Raw genomic sequence first — 15,655 nt, 5'->3', positions numbered from 1 at the left:
TTACAAACAGGAAAAGCTGACTGTATTTCTGGGGAGCTTTCTACCTAAAGTTTCATTGGAAAAAGGGCAGTTAATTTCCCTGTGTGGAGTAGAGGTGGGTGGTAGAAAAAGATAATAATACTAGACTTACTGTACCATTGTTTGTTAGAACTACAGCTTTTAAAGGGAGGGTTTCTGACAAAGCACATTTAGGATTAATTTTTTAATGCATTCTTACACTGATGTTTGAACAGTGCGCGTGTTCATATTTAAAGCAAACAGCTTGCATCTAATGCATGGCAGTGCTTTATGCAGGAAGACAAGAAATGGTAGCCAGCAGTCAGCAAGCCCTTCGGAGGACCTCTGAGCCTGCTGACAGGCACACTTACTCTGCATGTAATTTGAAGAAAGGCATTGTGCCCCCAGTGGCTTGGCTTCGAGTGAAAGATGGAGTTTTGCGCTCTCATTTTGCGCTGAGGATGAGCTCACAGATAAATAGGTCACTGTCTACGGAACTATTTTGCTCTAAATCAATTAGAAGCAACATGACCTTAAGCCTCATCTCCTTGCTCTACAAAGATATTGCTGAATTGTGGCTGCTTCTGAAGAAATGCACAGGTGTGTCTAGTATTTCAGATTTTCTTAGTTGCTTGATGGCAGGTCAGACAGGAACTTCGGCAGATAATGTTATCCTACTGAGAAAAATGGGATCTGTTTTAGTACAAAGGGAAAAGTTGTATTCTGCTTGTGTGCATTCATGTATAAATATAAATTATTGGGGTGTACGTGTGTTCTGTCCTTGTGTAAATTTGCAGTATATAATTTTATTTGCAGATGTATCTTTCAGTACACCATATGTATCCACAAACTCTATTCCTGTATTTTGCATGGAAGGTACTTAGCTCAGGATTCATTCATGCTGTGATTATGGTGATCAGAACAGCTGCTAAAGCTTACAAGGGGAATTTGCCGTTGCAGAGAGCTGTCCTGCTGTTTCTGGTTCACAGTGTGTTTTAATTTTCAATTCACTGCATTTTGTGTGACTACCAGATAAATAATTTCTCCTGATCCCTGTTGGAGGTAGAGAAAAAGCAATGTTTCTTTCACAGGATAGAGTTTGGCATCCCCTGGTTGTTAGTATAGGCGGGTTGATCTAAAATGAATTATTTCTTTAATTCCTTCAGTCAGAGCTTTCTATAGAAATATTGTTTCTGTTAAGGGATAATGAAATAGTAGAGATATTATTTGCTGTTAATAGTGTAGCCACAGTCCATTGCAAAATGAAAGCATGTTTTGTGGAACTGGGACAAGCAAAAATTGCATCCTTATTCTGGTGCCTGAATCTACACTCCCAGTTCTGTTTTCTGCTTTTGGTATGCATGACTATTGCAGAGGAGACAGAGCCACAAGCCCATGGACTGGTGTCTAACCTTCCAATACTGTTGCTTTTGGAAATGTCAGATTTAAATAAAACAGGTATGTAAAGAGTGGGTCTCCTAACTAAAGGGTGGATCTTCTTACTAATCTTTAATTAGTGTTACTAATTACCAACACGTGAGTCTGAGTGCTCTGCTTCTCAAGCAGTGTTTGATGATACCAAGGGTAATACTAAAAGGCATGCTGCTTAGGAGGAATGAAAGGTTTAAGAAATATGAGGATAATCAGATGGAAAGGGTGGAGTAATCAGCCTGAATAATTTTTGTTCTTTATGTGCATCTTCATCTGCATCCCTGAGAGGGGAGGGGTGGATTTAGGAAACCACTGATTACTGTAGGAGACGGTGAATGTAGAACCAGGGAGTGTTTTGTGTCAGATCATGGTGGTGTCTATGTAACCATGCCAGGACTACTTGTGTAAATTGCCAAGTTTAAAATAGGGTGTTTTCATTTGTATTTGATCACAGAGAAATAAGTGAGCAGGGCTTTTGTTAGCAACTGCCAAGATTTGATTCTCATTTGTTGACTGCCACCACTTCTTGTGGACATGTTCAGTGTGCCAGACATCATTCCTTTCTGGAGAGCTGTTGGAACATTCTGCTCAAAGTGGGAAGAAGGTTTGTCCCGTTCCCTGGCACCATTCTTTCCTCTTTCTCCTGAGCTTTCTATAGAGTCAGCAGAAGGGAGAAAACATAAGTGAATGAAAGGTCTCAGCAAGGCTGATGTATTGCACTAAATGATTCTGTAGCTGCCTATGGGAGATACTAAACTGTATCTATGTCCTGCTTCTGAACTACCTGAAGTAGTTCCTATTTGCAGTGCTTTAGAGAGGCATGACATGTTTCATCTTTTTCATGGCACTGTTCAGTGCTTCAAGATCATTAACAGCTCTGTCATCTGTGTGGTAAGGTAGGGCAGCCAGTTGGGTTATGAATTCAGCAACCTCTTCTTTATAAGTAATCTGTAATCAGAGTTCCAAATACTGAGAAGTTTACAAGTAAATGTTTTAGCTGAAAACTAGTACACTGCTTTAAACAAGCCTCTTAGTGAACACAAAGTCCTTCTTTCTCTCTCATACTCACACATTCCCTTTCAAAACATAATTTTATAGATGTATAGTTACATTAAAAACTGTACTTGTGTGTACCATAAAATGATATAATTTCTCTTGGAAGTTATTCTCTCCGTCCTCTGTGTTATTGAAATTATAATAATCAAGAAAGACATTACTACCAGGCCCTGCAATGACTGGACAAGGAATGCTAATTTTAAATTGAATGAGGATAGGCTTGGATTTGGCATACAGAAGAAAATTAATTTTACAATGAGAATGGTGAGACACTGCAACAGGTTGCCCAGAGAAGTTGTGGGTGCCCCACCCTGGAAGTGTTCAAGGCCAGGTTGGATGGGGTCTTGAGCAGCCTGGTCCAGTAGAGGATGTCCTTGCCTACAGCAGTGTGGTTGGAATGAGATGATCTTTGAAGATCTCTTCCAACCCAACCCATTCTGTGCAACCTCACAATTGTTACCACTCCTATAATTTATCTCCAGAATAGATGTGTACAATAAGCAATACGATTTTACCACTTTGCTGCTTTATAAAAGTGTTTGGTTTTTGTTTTTTGAACAAACAAAAATCACCCAATGTTTAAAAACTTACCATGCTTCCAAAATAACACAGAAAAATAGCGTTCTGTGTGGTAGAATTGACAGGTATTCATATTCACACACAGGTCCTATGTGTGTTGACTTCAGTTAAAGCTTTGGGGCCTGCTTTGAGATACGTATTTTTCTGAAGAGGAAGAGTTGAAAGCAGGTGGTTTTGGTGGAGACAAACCTCTGCTTTAATTCTCTGCAACATGTCCACTTCAGCATATATGTTTAAGCTGAGTGATTGCATCATTAGTTTTTCAGGCTCACTGAAGATGAATCCTTTAGTTTGCATTTGGCTCTTCTGTTGAGAGTTCATCTTTCCATTTTCTGTGTTTGGAAGACTTCTGCTTCTTTTCAGGGCTTTAGTATTTAGAAAGCAAAATTCCTGTAATAGTTTTCCCAGAGTATTAAATCTTATTAAAATGCAGTTTGCAAAAGCTAATGTCTTTGTTATTCCATAGAGGCTTGCTTGCTAAAGTACTGAGTGAAACACATCTGGGTCATTTCCCTTCTTATCACTTGAGTCCTGGCTACGGGAGCATTCTCTACTGCTCAGTCTTTTTCTACTATTTCACTATTTTTAAAAAATCTTTGCTTTTTACAAGATCTGCTGCTTGTAGGTACTAAGTACATCTAATACTTCAGTTGGATTTTTATTCTGTACATTCAGCATGATTTGCAGTATTGGGGAGTTAACAATGCTGCAATTTTGGCAATATTTAAGTGGTTCCTAGCAGTCTGAAACTATCCTGAAAGAACAGAATAGGGTTTGCCAGCAGGCTTGGCTTCCTTCAGGACATCCTGGGAAGAAGAGAGCAATATTGTTGTGGCAATAGTAAGAGCATGCTGTGCACGTGAGGTTTATCCTACACTGATGCTGCTTTATCTTTAAGCCCATTTTGTGCTTAATTTTAAAATTAATTCTGTGCTTAATACAAAATAGAATGGGCACACTTGAGATGCATGCAGTAAAAGCATGGTAAAACAGATTAGATGCTGTAACTGGTAACACTTTGAGATGTCTTGCAAAATTGCAACACACACCCCTCTCACATTTTGTCTTCTTTGGATTTTCTTCAAGAACAAAGAAATACTAGAGTTTGGGTTTGATCCCTAGATTAACTTTCTAATTATTGCACCACTTTCTTCTGGTTACAGATGATTAACTAGTTTGGTTTCTCTTGTAAGCCATATCCAAACTTAAAGGTGATCCCTGACAAGCTGGGGGCTACAGAGTAGTGTGCCAAGTAGGTGTGACTGATGAAGCAGAGGAGGAAGAAGCTGTAGTATTTAATACTCATAGTATCCTGTGAAATCATCTATTATATATGAAAGAGAGGGTGTTGTATTTCCTCTCATGTTTGTGCCTTGAGGGCATGTTATTTTGGCAAAATAAGATGAAGAACTTTGTTGCCTTTCTCAAAAGGGGAGGTGGCAGAAGAAAGACAAAAAAATACTTTGGCATATATAATAAGCAGTCAAATCCAATAATCCTAGAGTTTGAAAGAAACCAAAATCTTGCTTGGCTCCCAAGGTGTGCTCTTGAGCAGGTATTTAAAAATTTGACTCAAGAAAATGGTAGCTGTTACACCTCCTGTCATTTTGAGCCAAGGTAAGAGCTTTGCATTTGCTGCATACCTCAAAACATTTTTTTTAAAGGAAAGATCAGTGTTTAATCTCCCTATCTGAAACCAAACCATCATTCTCACAGTTTTACTCTCACAAGTAGGTAGTCTTGTGCCAAATCCCCAACTCTGTGATCTCAGAGAAGAAACAGATGGATATTGTGATTGCAGAAAGCAGAAATTACCTGAGTAAAGTAGGGGGTTCAGTAGGTTTCTGTACAAAGATGTTGGGTTTTATTTTTTGTTCTTTAACCCATGACAAGTTCCTGCCTCTCATATTTAAATTCTGGAGTTGTAGCCTTTGGGGATTAATTTGTGTGTTTTGAAGTAGTTGCTGTGTTCTTCAGGTATGATCAATCAATGAAGCAGAATTACCTAGTTTCATTTCAGTGGAATAATTTAAGTATTACCAAAGTTTAGGAAATATGAGCAGTGCTGCAGAAATATAATTTCTGGACTTTGTGAAGAATCAGTCAGGTTTTCTGATGCACTAGACATTTAAAACACTGCTCAACAATAAGTCTGTGTCCACTGTGCCTGGGCTTATAATACAGGGAATATTGTTCCTAAGATTTAGATTTTCTTTGGCAATACCACTTCCAAGTCTTGACTCAATAGATCTTTATTTAAAACTGAAGATGCATGGGATTCCATCCTAGCCTGTTGGAGTACTGGGTATATAGTAATGCTGTTCTCTGCATATTGTGACAATAGGCGAGACAGAAAATTTACTGAACTTAGCAATGCTATGGAAGTGGAACTTGTATTGAGCATTGATTCTCTTAAAAGAAAAGGTATCTCAACTTAAGTCTTTGCTTTATGTACCAGGGCTTTTGAAAGGAAATAGTATTTTCTAACTAGGAGAAGAAATGGGAGATAGAGCTTAGCTGTAGTCTGTAAAGGTCTTAAAAGTCAAATCCTTATCTAACTATATAATTTAAAATATTTATTGGACACTTAATGCCATATGAAGCAGTTTGGAGCACTAGCTTGTTTTATATCTCTTTGTGCCAGCAACTGGGAAGCTGGTAGAAGCAAAGAACTTGCATTTTCTGCTTGCTTAGAATATTTTAGCTCACCAGAAACAAGAAAGTTGCAAAAGCACTGTTTTGCCCGGATGATAAGTTCCTTCCCAACTACACTTCAACATATAACTCTGTTTTGCATGAAAATTTCTGCATTTATTCACTCACTTTTCCTGGTCCATCATTTTAATAATGATGTAGTCAAATGAAATCAGAATGAACTTTTCCTAAAGGTATTTTGAAATGGTGAGATTTGAAATCTTAGTTTATGAACGCTTGCAGAAATTCCTGTCATCAGCCCAATGTGGCTATAAATAACATGAGGACCTGAGGAGCCTCGTCTGCAGCTGTTATGCCTGAGCATACCAAGCACTGAGCTTGCAGGCATTGTCACTAATCAGCAGTGATTCTTAAAATTCAGTTTTAAAGCTGGAAAGCTCACTTGGCATCTTGAGCAGCTCATTAGTTTTAGGTGGCTTAGAGTAGAAGAGGACTTCTGTGCTGGTCTCTGGTTCTTTCCTGATTGAGGGGGGCTTCACAAAGGAGCTGACTGTTAGTAGTGGTGGTCAGGGGGTGAAGATGAAGAGCGAGGAATGAGGAAATGAAAGATTTGCCTTGGGGCTGAGAGAGATGAAGGGACTGCTCTGAAAATCATTATCTTGCATTTATAATTACCAGATGGAAGGGTGGTTTAATGAAGAGATTTTTCAAATTAAGGCCTCCTTCATAAAAGGCATTCAACTCTTTGGGTGGGTAAGCTTTTCCAGAGGAGATCCAAAGCAAAACTGGTTAAGGAAAATAAAATATTCCTTCAATTTAAGGCATGGATTTCATAGAGAAGCCATAGACAAGTTTTCATGAAAATTTTGCAGATTCAGAAGGAAAGTGTAGGAAGAGAAATTATTTGTCATTTGATTTCAGATATGCTATTGGGATCTGTGCTGTAAGGCGTAACTGTGTCCGGATGTGTACAAATAGATCAGCTTTCAAATCAGTATAAAGTAATGGCCATAGAATTTCCTGCAGAACTACTCAAAGGGTGGTGTAATTGCAGCTGGCTTGCTGGGAACTTTATCAAACTGGTTACAGGAGGCTCACAACTCACGTTGGGAAACTTCCTTGTGTGTAATGTGGGTGCAGTCAGTTCAGAGTCCACTCAAATTTTGTCTTCTGTGAAAATGGATTTACTTCTGCATGTCTAACAAGTGATGATGAGTTTTAGTTTGATTAGAAAAGAAAGAGGAGCTTTTTATCAATAAGGGGGATTCTTGACTGTGGCTACATTGATTGTTTTCTCAGATCCCAGGTTCTTTGGGGCTTGCTGGCACCAGGTAATTCAAGCACAAGTTATCTTTGTGCACTCGTGCTTAAATCTGTCATCCCACTTCATCTGAAATGCAGTCAGGTGCTTCTGATGGGATGTGGACAAGTCCCTCTAAGCCATTATCCTTTATCATTGAGACAGGACTATCAAAGCAAGATTTGAATTAGAAGATGATATATCTGCAAGATAGTGTTTCACATTTTTAGTGAGCAAGGCTTTTTGTAATAAGAACCATATATTTAACTGATTCCTTTATATTAGTAAGATGACACTTCTGCCCTCTTACACTCATAATTTGAACACTAGATAATGTGAGGATTTTTTTAAAGTACCTCCAGATGTCAGCTTAAAAAAAAATCTTTGCACGTTCCCAGATATTTTATGTGTAGGGGTTTAAATAATAATAATAATAATAAAGCAGTACTAACTTTAAAGAACCTCATTTTACTGTTTATTATCACCTACAATGCCAGATGCACTATCATCCCAGGGACTTTCTTTTAAGCTTCTTAAGTGAGCTTCTCAGGAAAGACAGGATATTCAAGCATGTTTGATATGAACAAATTTTTTCAGCAATTACTTTTTGGTACAGTACAACAGACACACTCTTAGATCTCTGCTTTGAAAATACTGTGTAAAGCAGAAAAGGTAGAACAGGGGAAATAATGGGCTGTATGAATCTTAATTCAAGTACAAGTGGAATTTGATCCTATAAAAATTCCTTACAAAATAGTAAGCAGATTTCAGTAATTCTGTATTTTAATGTGCACCTAATTAGCTTTACAAAAATGGAAATGATCCCTAAAGAGTGTAGCAGGTGGCAGGTTCTCTATTTAAAGAATATTTCCAAGAAAATATTTTCCCCAGAGGACATGAGAGTAAGGAATGTGTGCTCTCACAGTCTATTTAGCATGTGTGCCTTTTGTTGCCTTATCCTTTTAAAGAAATAGCATATTGAAGTAATGATGGACAGCCTTGAAGTGAAATCAGATTGAACCCCAAACAGTGATGAACTCTTTTCCAGAGGGGTGCTAAAAGTCATGGAAATGGTGCAGACCAATGAGTCTTTACAATTGCATCCCCTCAGAAAGAAAACACATTAAAGAAAGATTTCTGGCTAAATCTATGGGTGGTAATAGTGGGTATCCTGTTGAACTGCTGGATGTGATCTTTTTGACAATTCCAAGAGCTGCATTTCCTTGCACTCTTTTTTGTGCTGCTATTTTTTTATCTTGGTTGTTCCAAATTATTGAAAATCAGCTCTGATTTTAGTGCATCCTTGGCTTTTAGAAGTATGTCTTGAAACCGAATGAGCAAGAGCAAGATGAGATGACTTTGGTAGAGGGGAGTGCAGCAGGAAGAGCAGTTTGGTGTCTGTCAGTGGACACACTGTGCTGCTTCTCCAGTTGCAAACAGACAGGCTCTTACATTTGAGTTAAAACTGAGTTTATAACCAGGGGGAAGAAGAGATTATCTTTTTTGTGAAGCAGTATTTGACCAGTGCTGTGGGGCTGACCTGTGCAGGAGGCAAAAGCTGCTGCTCCTATCAGAAGGAACACTGGAGCAATGAAATATAGCCTTGGTTACTCACCTGGCACAGTGGGATTGATCACAGGGCTACATGGGGAAATAGTGATCCTTATGTAATGATACATGACAGATAGTTTCTCTTCCTTGGGAATATCCTGCCTCTAACAGTGTAGTGTGTCATGTATTTACTTACATATGCAAAAGTCAACAATTTTACTACATGCCATGCTATGCAGTAATGAAAATTATGTCTGCCTGTGACTTAAGCCAGGATGGCATTTTATTGACTGATGATGTTATTTTCCCTTTTCCAATCTCCCACCAAAAAATTAGCATTAATCCTGTAAGAGTTTATATTCAGGTTTATGGGTCCACCTGCAGGTATTGGTTTGCAGAATCAAGGCTGTGTAGTTTTTTAAACACCGCTGCAGGAGGTCTCCTTGTATCATAAGGCACAGACAGCAAAAATAAACTCTAAAATCCTTTTTCCTTTGGAGAAGTGGGATATTCCTCTTCTGGAAATTACTTGGCCATCTGAGATTGGAGTTTTGAAACATCTGTGTTCAGTGTTCTGTTGAAATGGTGACATAATTGAAGGTCTGGGTAAAATATGACTTAACAGTGAAAAGTATCCACTTATGGATTTGACAGCATGGTATGCAGAGGTCTTCTGATCAGGCAGCATTTGCCGGATGCAGGAAAAGAGCTCTGATCAGTGTGTGACCTTGAAAGTGGTCACGGGTCTTCCTCTGCCCAACGGGACAACAGAGAACAGAGAAGTTCTGTTTCACAGTATAAGTTCTTGCTTATATGGAAGAAGTAACTGAAAGTGGCTTTTTTGCTATTCTCAAATAATTGCAGTTCTCAGAATTTTACATATGTGAGAATTACTCATAGAAGTGTCTGTCTGCTCACGATCTAGCTTTTGAAAGACCTCAGTGACAGCAAGTCCTTGAGGACCAGAGCTCTAATTCAACTTGTACTTTAGTGCAAGTAACACTAATCCTTACATCAGTTTTAGGTTTTTACTTACTTTTCCTGTGCACATTCACAGCTCTGAGTGTCAAAACCTATCTTAATGGCATTTCAATGTACATTAAAACCCAAAACTGTAATGTCAGTACAATGTCAAATTAAAAGAAATGTTCATAACCAATTAAAGAAAAAGCTGTTCTCTTCTGTACTTTTCAATGAGGCTAATATGTGGCATAATTATTTTTTAGGAATTGCAAACAAGAGTAAAATTTCTTGTTTCCTTGTAAAAAACAAGGTCTCGGTTTATGAATTAAGCAACTCTATCACGCAGTCTTTGTCACAATCAGCAAAACTCAGGTTTCTGTTTGACCTCTGGAAACATGCTGTGGGAAATGCCTCTGCTGAAACATTGGGACAGAAAACCAAGGCTTGGGAAAGCAGAATGTTTGTCACTAAGCTGAAGTGGAAGGGCTGAGATAAAAGCTTAAGCATTGCTTTTCGGTTTGGAGGTAGAGTGTGTGTGTGTGCTTCCAAGGGGAAGATGTACTTTCAAAGCCAGTTCTATCTATCTTATTTAATGCTGTTTTCTTGGGTACTTGAATCTAGATGACAGGCTAGAGAAATCATAAGTTTCTTGATTTTGTTTGATTGAGAAGATTTTAATAAAAAGTAAATTTAATGCGTAAAAATCCCACTGTTTAACCTCATTCCTGAGGAATCTTAGTTCTACAGTTTTCAGTGACAGTTCTGTAGTGCTTCTAAATGTCAGTAAATGTAAATTCCTCTTTTATTAGTGTGCTAGTCAAAGCAAAGTTTGCCCTTGGCAACGCTTGAAAGACTACAAAGATTTTAATGTATTTTTCAAAAGTTAGACAGTTTCCTGAGTTTCTGTGTTTTAGGCATTATTGTTTTTTAATGGGTGCTGTGAAATTTTGCATAAAATGACTTTGCAATGCTATTTTTTTTTTCTCTTCACAGATGAAATCATGCATCAGGATATCATTCCCCTCTATGCTGCAGATATTCAGGACCAATTAAAGAAACAATTTGCTTATCTGTCAGGTAAGACTATGGTGTTCCCTCCGATACACATTGTTTATATGCATGGTTCAGCCTGCTGTCCTTTCACAGTCTATGAGGACTCATATGAGAAATCAATGAGTGACTCAAAATTCAGGCTACTAAGACTTGTTATTTAAGGATTTATTAAAAGATTTTTTTAAAGTATAATGGAAATTTTAAAATTACATGTAATTTTCTAGTTAACTGGAGATTGCAGCATGGGTGCTCTGGTGGTTGCTGTGGTCTTGCAGTCCTCAGCTCACAGCCCCAGCTGCCACGGGCTCTGCTGTCCTGTTTGATACTGAAGCCCAAGCTGACACCTTGGTTGTGACTGAAATGGTGGAGCAAGCACCACTGGTACCATGTTTCCCCACAGCCCCATGCACAAAAGCAGCACAGCCACTTGCACACAGCACAGGCAGTCTCTGCCCTGGTCACCTGTGCCAGGCTGGTGATGGGGGCTGTGTTTGTGCCATGCAGCGCTGGCCGCTGAGCTTGGTCCATCTCCGTGCTGAGTCCATTGCTGGCTGATAATGGGCAAAGGGAGATGGTGCCTCTGCTCACTGATCAGGCTGAGTGCAAGAAGGTGTCTGATAAGTTTCTGAGTTTGTTCTCCTGTCTTCTGCCTGTAAAAGCCTTCGCAAGCGTTCAGCTCTGAGCTTGCTGGAGTTGTGGCCCTGTAGTGCCCTCCCTCCAGTACACAAAAAGGGAGAGCATCAGTGGCTTTGCAGAGCTGCCCTACATCCTTCAGCAGAAAGGAAATGTACTTCTCTGGACTCTATGACTGTTCCTTCTCCCTCTGAATCCCATCCTGCATCCAGAGAAACAGGGGAATGCTTTACTTGGCAAGAGCTCACTTGTTATAATTAACAATTAATTATTATTTATTTCTACTACACAAGCTAAACTGTGGGTCTGCAGTAGCAACTGTGTTTTCTGTGGGGTGGTGGTAGCACTTAGAGAATAAGATATTTTTTATGAAGTTGGCAGTTCAAGCTTCATTTGAGATTATAGTGTTTAAGCTACAATTCTTCTCTGGAAATTTTTTTTTTTTTGACCTTCCAAGCTCATTCTTATCCATGGGCAGAAAATGTCTCATCAGAGTGTTATGCAAGAATCACCCTTCTATGAAGCTATAAGTAGGGTTTATATTTTGCCCCTCTGAAGTGGGGCAGGGGAAAACTGGTGACTGTGGTAGTTGAATTGCTGAGTTCACAAATCCACAAGTGTCTTCAGCACTCAATAAATCCACCTGGCAGTGGAGCTCAGTAAGAGCAGCCATTCCTCCTTCTATTTTCTTCTATCTGTTTACACTCATGTCAATTAGAGTTTTGTTTTATTTGCCTCAAGGTCAGCAGGATTACTGTGATTAGATTGTGGTATTTTATTATTCTTGGGAAACTTGTGTGTTAGGCATTTTCATTTCACTTTGGAATTCGGGGGGGGGGGGGGGTTATCCTAATGTTCTCCTGCAGGATGTTGATGGTTAATTCTCTGTACTGTACCAAATAGTAGTTTTACAGGTTCTGTGATTGAAGGTACAGTGTCAATGTTTTGATATTTATTTTTGTACAATTTTTTGTTGTTGCAGTTGATTTTAAGAGGGGCTTTGCTCTAAGGCCACTTAAGACATTTCCAGTGTGTGAATGGAACTTTTTTGCTTATTACTGTTGCCTTGAAAATAGAATCTAAGTACATGGCATAAAACTCATTAAAATGAAAGTCCATAGATTACTAGTGCCTTTGGTAAAATAGCATGTTTGCAGGTATTGCTGAATGTTCTAGATGCATTTCTGATTTTAATTGTTGGCTTTTTAACAGCAATTCGACCTATACTTGAGAATAGCTTTAGTTTCTCTAATAGGATGCATCTAGGTCTCATGGGACACTTGCTTGAATAGGGAGTGAAACCCAGGCTGCTTTTGTGCCTGGAGGCTGTATCCCTACCCATGCTGCTTTCTGTGTTTTGGTCTACATCAGGGTCACTTCTTACTTGTGTCTCTTATTGTGCTGGATTGTAATGGAAATACAGAGGAACATCTAAATTAGTTTAGAAGTGAAACAAAATTAAATGAAAAATTCCACTAATGGTTCAGTTTGTCAGTAAAGGTATCAAAGTACAATTAAATCAAGGTGCTCACTACTCCTGCAGACTGGCTCTTGCTCAGCAGTGAGTTTGCAGTTATGTTCAGCTTAAATCTAATGGTGGGACAAGCTGTGGACAAGGTTTGTAATTAGTCATTCACTCAGAAAGTCTATGAACTCCAAAGTTAATATTTTACCTCAAGCACGGTTGTTTACGTTTTGCCTTGGAGTTTTTTCTTTCTGTGGAACAAGGGCTAAAATGGTTACTTTTGTTGTTGCTAGGCTATACTAACACAGTTAGTTGCATCTACACGGTTCAGTGTTTCACCTCTTTCACCTCTTTCACCTTTACTTTCTTCAGTTATTAGGGCAACCACTTTTTCTTCCACATTTAAAAAGGTCTTCTGCCTTTGTTTTTGGTTATTTGTTTTTGTTTTTCATCCCATGAAGACAATGTAAGGTCCATTTAAAAGTATCTGGAAAATGTATTCCTTATGTATTCCTCACAGTCTTTCATCCATGTTATATATTTTCTTTCATAAGTATCTTCTCTTCCCATGATTACTGTGTGACTTTCATGCCCACCCATCCTTGTGTCTGTCTGCCACCACAGTGTGCAGGTGTGTTAAAATAAATGTAGATGGAGAAGAGCATGCAGACACCTGTGTCTGTTGATATGCATCTTAAATCATTCAAGCTATGTGATGTGCAAATGAGATTCTTGGCCACCATGAGTACTGAGCCAGTTAACTCCCTTTCCTTTGAATGCCTATTTATACAGTGAACAACTTCAAAGTGTTTCCATTAAAGGAAATAAAAATATGCATTCATGCTATTTGCATTTTTGTCTATTGATTCCTAGTTGTTTTTCCTGACATTGAAAAATTTAACACTGGTACTAGCTTTCAAAATGCTTATACCTTTGATTTATAAATATACACATATATGCTTATACCTTTATCATTGTAAATAGTAAGTATCTCACTTTGTCTAAGTTTATTTTCTCAGATGTGCTCTTGTTCTCCTCTGTGGGAATGACCTGACCACTCCTCACTGGTCAAACTGTTCCCATTGAAGTAGCTCTGGCTGCTGAGTCTATAAAATTATGTTTGAGAATTTCTGAGTGGATCCTGTACCACATACATTGCAACAGTTAGCTAAAAATATTTGCCTTACTTTTGTTGCTGCTATAATATAGACAGTATCTATGTTGTGTTTGGGCAGTGGAAGAGGAATTGCTTAGCAGTCTTTTCCTTGTGCAGGTGTAAGCTCAACTACTGGTTTTCATTTACTGTGCTAAACCTGCTGTCTGTGGAGATTTTAAAAAATCAAAGCAAAAATGTAGTAAAGGAATAGATAAAGGGAAAAAGTGAATCCTTGGCTAAGAGATTTCTGGTTCAAGTATATTCAGATGTAAATTTATGTATTGCATTCCAATTTGTAAGCCAGTATATTTGCTGCTGATCAGCCTGACTAAAACACAGCTTGTGAAGTTATGCAAGTAAAACTTCTCATTTCAAGGAAAGAACATTTTGATAAAGTCCTCTTGAGTCTGTTTTTCTTTGCAAAGGATATGCAGTGAAGCGTTTTTCCAGTCCATCATTGAAGTCTACGTGTAATTTCAAATACTGACTTCTCCAGTTAAGTATATTTTGCAAGCAGAAAGGAGAAACTCCTTATCAGAAATGCACAAGCATAAGAGCTGAACCACTACAATAGTAAAAAAAAATCTGAAGTAAGCCCTTCTCTCAGTGACATGAGGACTTCACTTTTGACACAATTGTAATTTTTAAGCATTGTCTTTTGAACTAAAGTTGTAGATCTGAACCATTCAACAAGGCTGATTCTCTTAGCTCTTGCATGTGCACATTGATCAACATAGAGGTCATATTTTTTCTTATAGTCCAAATACTATTTCATTTGCATTATAGAATCAGACCAGAAGACTCTTTACTCTGTCATCTAATTATATCCAGCTACTTACTTCCTTTTTGTGGGGATGGTCACAGTACTTTTGAGAATACCTTTTCATTTATGCAAACAGCATACTAGTTAGGGAAACATTACAAAATAATCTCTTACTCATCCTTCCTAGAAATAAGTGCAAGTAATTTATTTGCTGCTGTCAAACTTTGCTGTCCATACAAAACCACAAACAACTAGCATGTCTTTTACAGGGTTGTGGGGAATTGGGGAGTTACCCTTTTCTCTGTGTTTGTGTGTGCCTGTGCACTAGTGTGTGTGGTTTTTAGCAGATGTACAATATGCAAGTTTTGTAATTTTCCCTGTCAATGCTTTTTTAAATTGAAAACAATGCTAATTATGTCTCATTTGAGATTGTTGTTAGATACCAAGTTACTAACATGCCTCTTGATTAGAAAGTCTGGAAAAATTGTGCCATTTCCATAGGTTAGCACTTCTCTATCACCCAACCTGCTTAATAAAATAGAAAACAGATGCAGAAGACATAGCAACTGTGGTGGGGAAAATTAGATGTAGCAGAATACAAAGAATAAATGTTAAATCACTGGAACTTAAGGGAAATTTTACCAGTCCCATCTCACAATAGCACAGCTAGTTTCCCATGGTTATTTTTTCTAATGTTTTCATCCACAAGACCATGATGCTCTGGGTACACATAATTTTAGCAGTTGGTGATATTGCTGGTGTTAATTGTGTTTAAAAGTTAGGAACATTAAGTGTTATTTTCTAAGCACAGTTAAGTCATTTTGCTGCCTAACCTGTGGAGCTAGTACAATCTAGTGTTTTTAAAGTGTGTGTTTCTCCAAAACACTGGGCTGTCAGTGTTGTAAAAACTGACCTTAGACCAAGGCTTGTAGATCTGTTTAGAAGAATTCCACCTAACAGGGCTTTGCTAGAATTTTTGAGATTTATCCACTGAAAATTTTCCATTTTATGAAGGCAATTTGTTTTGTTTGACACTTAATCTATTAAAGAGTT

The 15,655-nt window shown here is 38.2% G+C and overlaps 1 protein-coding gene across 17 annotated transcripts in view; it reads left to right on the top strand.

Moving 5' to 3' along the window:
* MCF2L (MCF.2 cell line derived transforming sequence like) overlaps positions 1-15,655 on the top strand; it is a 152,796-nt gene that overhangs the window by 76,669 nt on the left and 60,472 nt on the right. For 13 of the 17 annotated variants that reach the window (XM_021545619.4, XM_021545612.4, XM_085558717.1 and 10 more), the window contains one exon: positions 10,526-10,609. In XM_021545619.4, coding sequence (XP_021401294.2) covers positions 10,526-10,609 — 84 coding nt within the window. Of the gene's footprint in view, positions 1-63; positions 598-10,525; positions 10,610-15,655 lie in introns of those variants that run through there. The other 4 variants (XR_014949759.1, XM_077781573.2, XM_077781571.2 and 1 more) reach the window with 1 other exon arrangement.

The sequence above is a fragment of the Lonchura striata genome, chromosome 1 (assembly GCF_050655825.1).
Source record: "Lonchura striata isolate lonStrDom1 chromosome 1, ASM5065582v1, whole genome shotgun sequence".
In the NCBI taxonomy this organism is placed as follows: Eukaryota; Metazoa; Chordata; class Aves; order Passeriformes; family Estrildidae; genus Lonchura; species Lonchura striata.
This window is presented reverse-complemented; position numbering and strand designations above follow the sequence as displayed.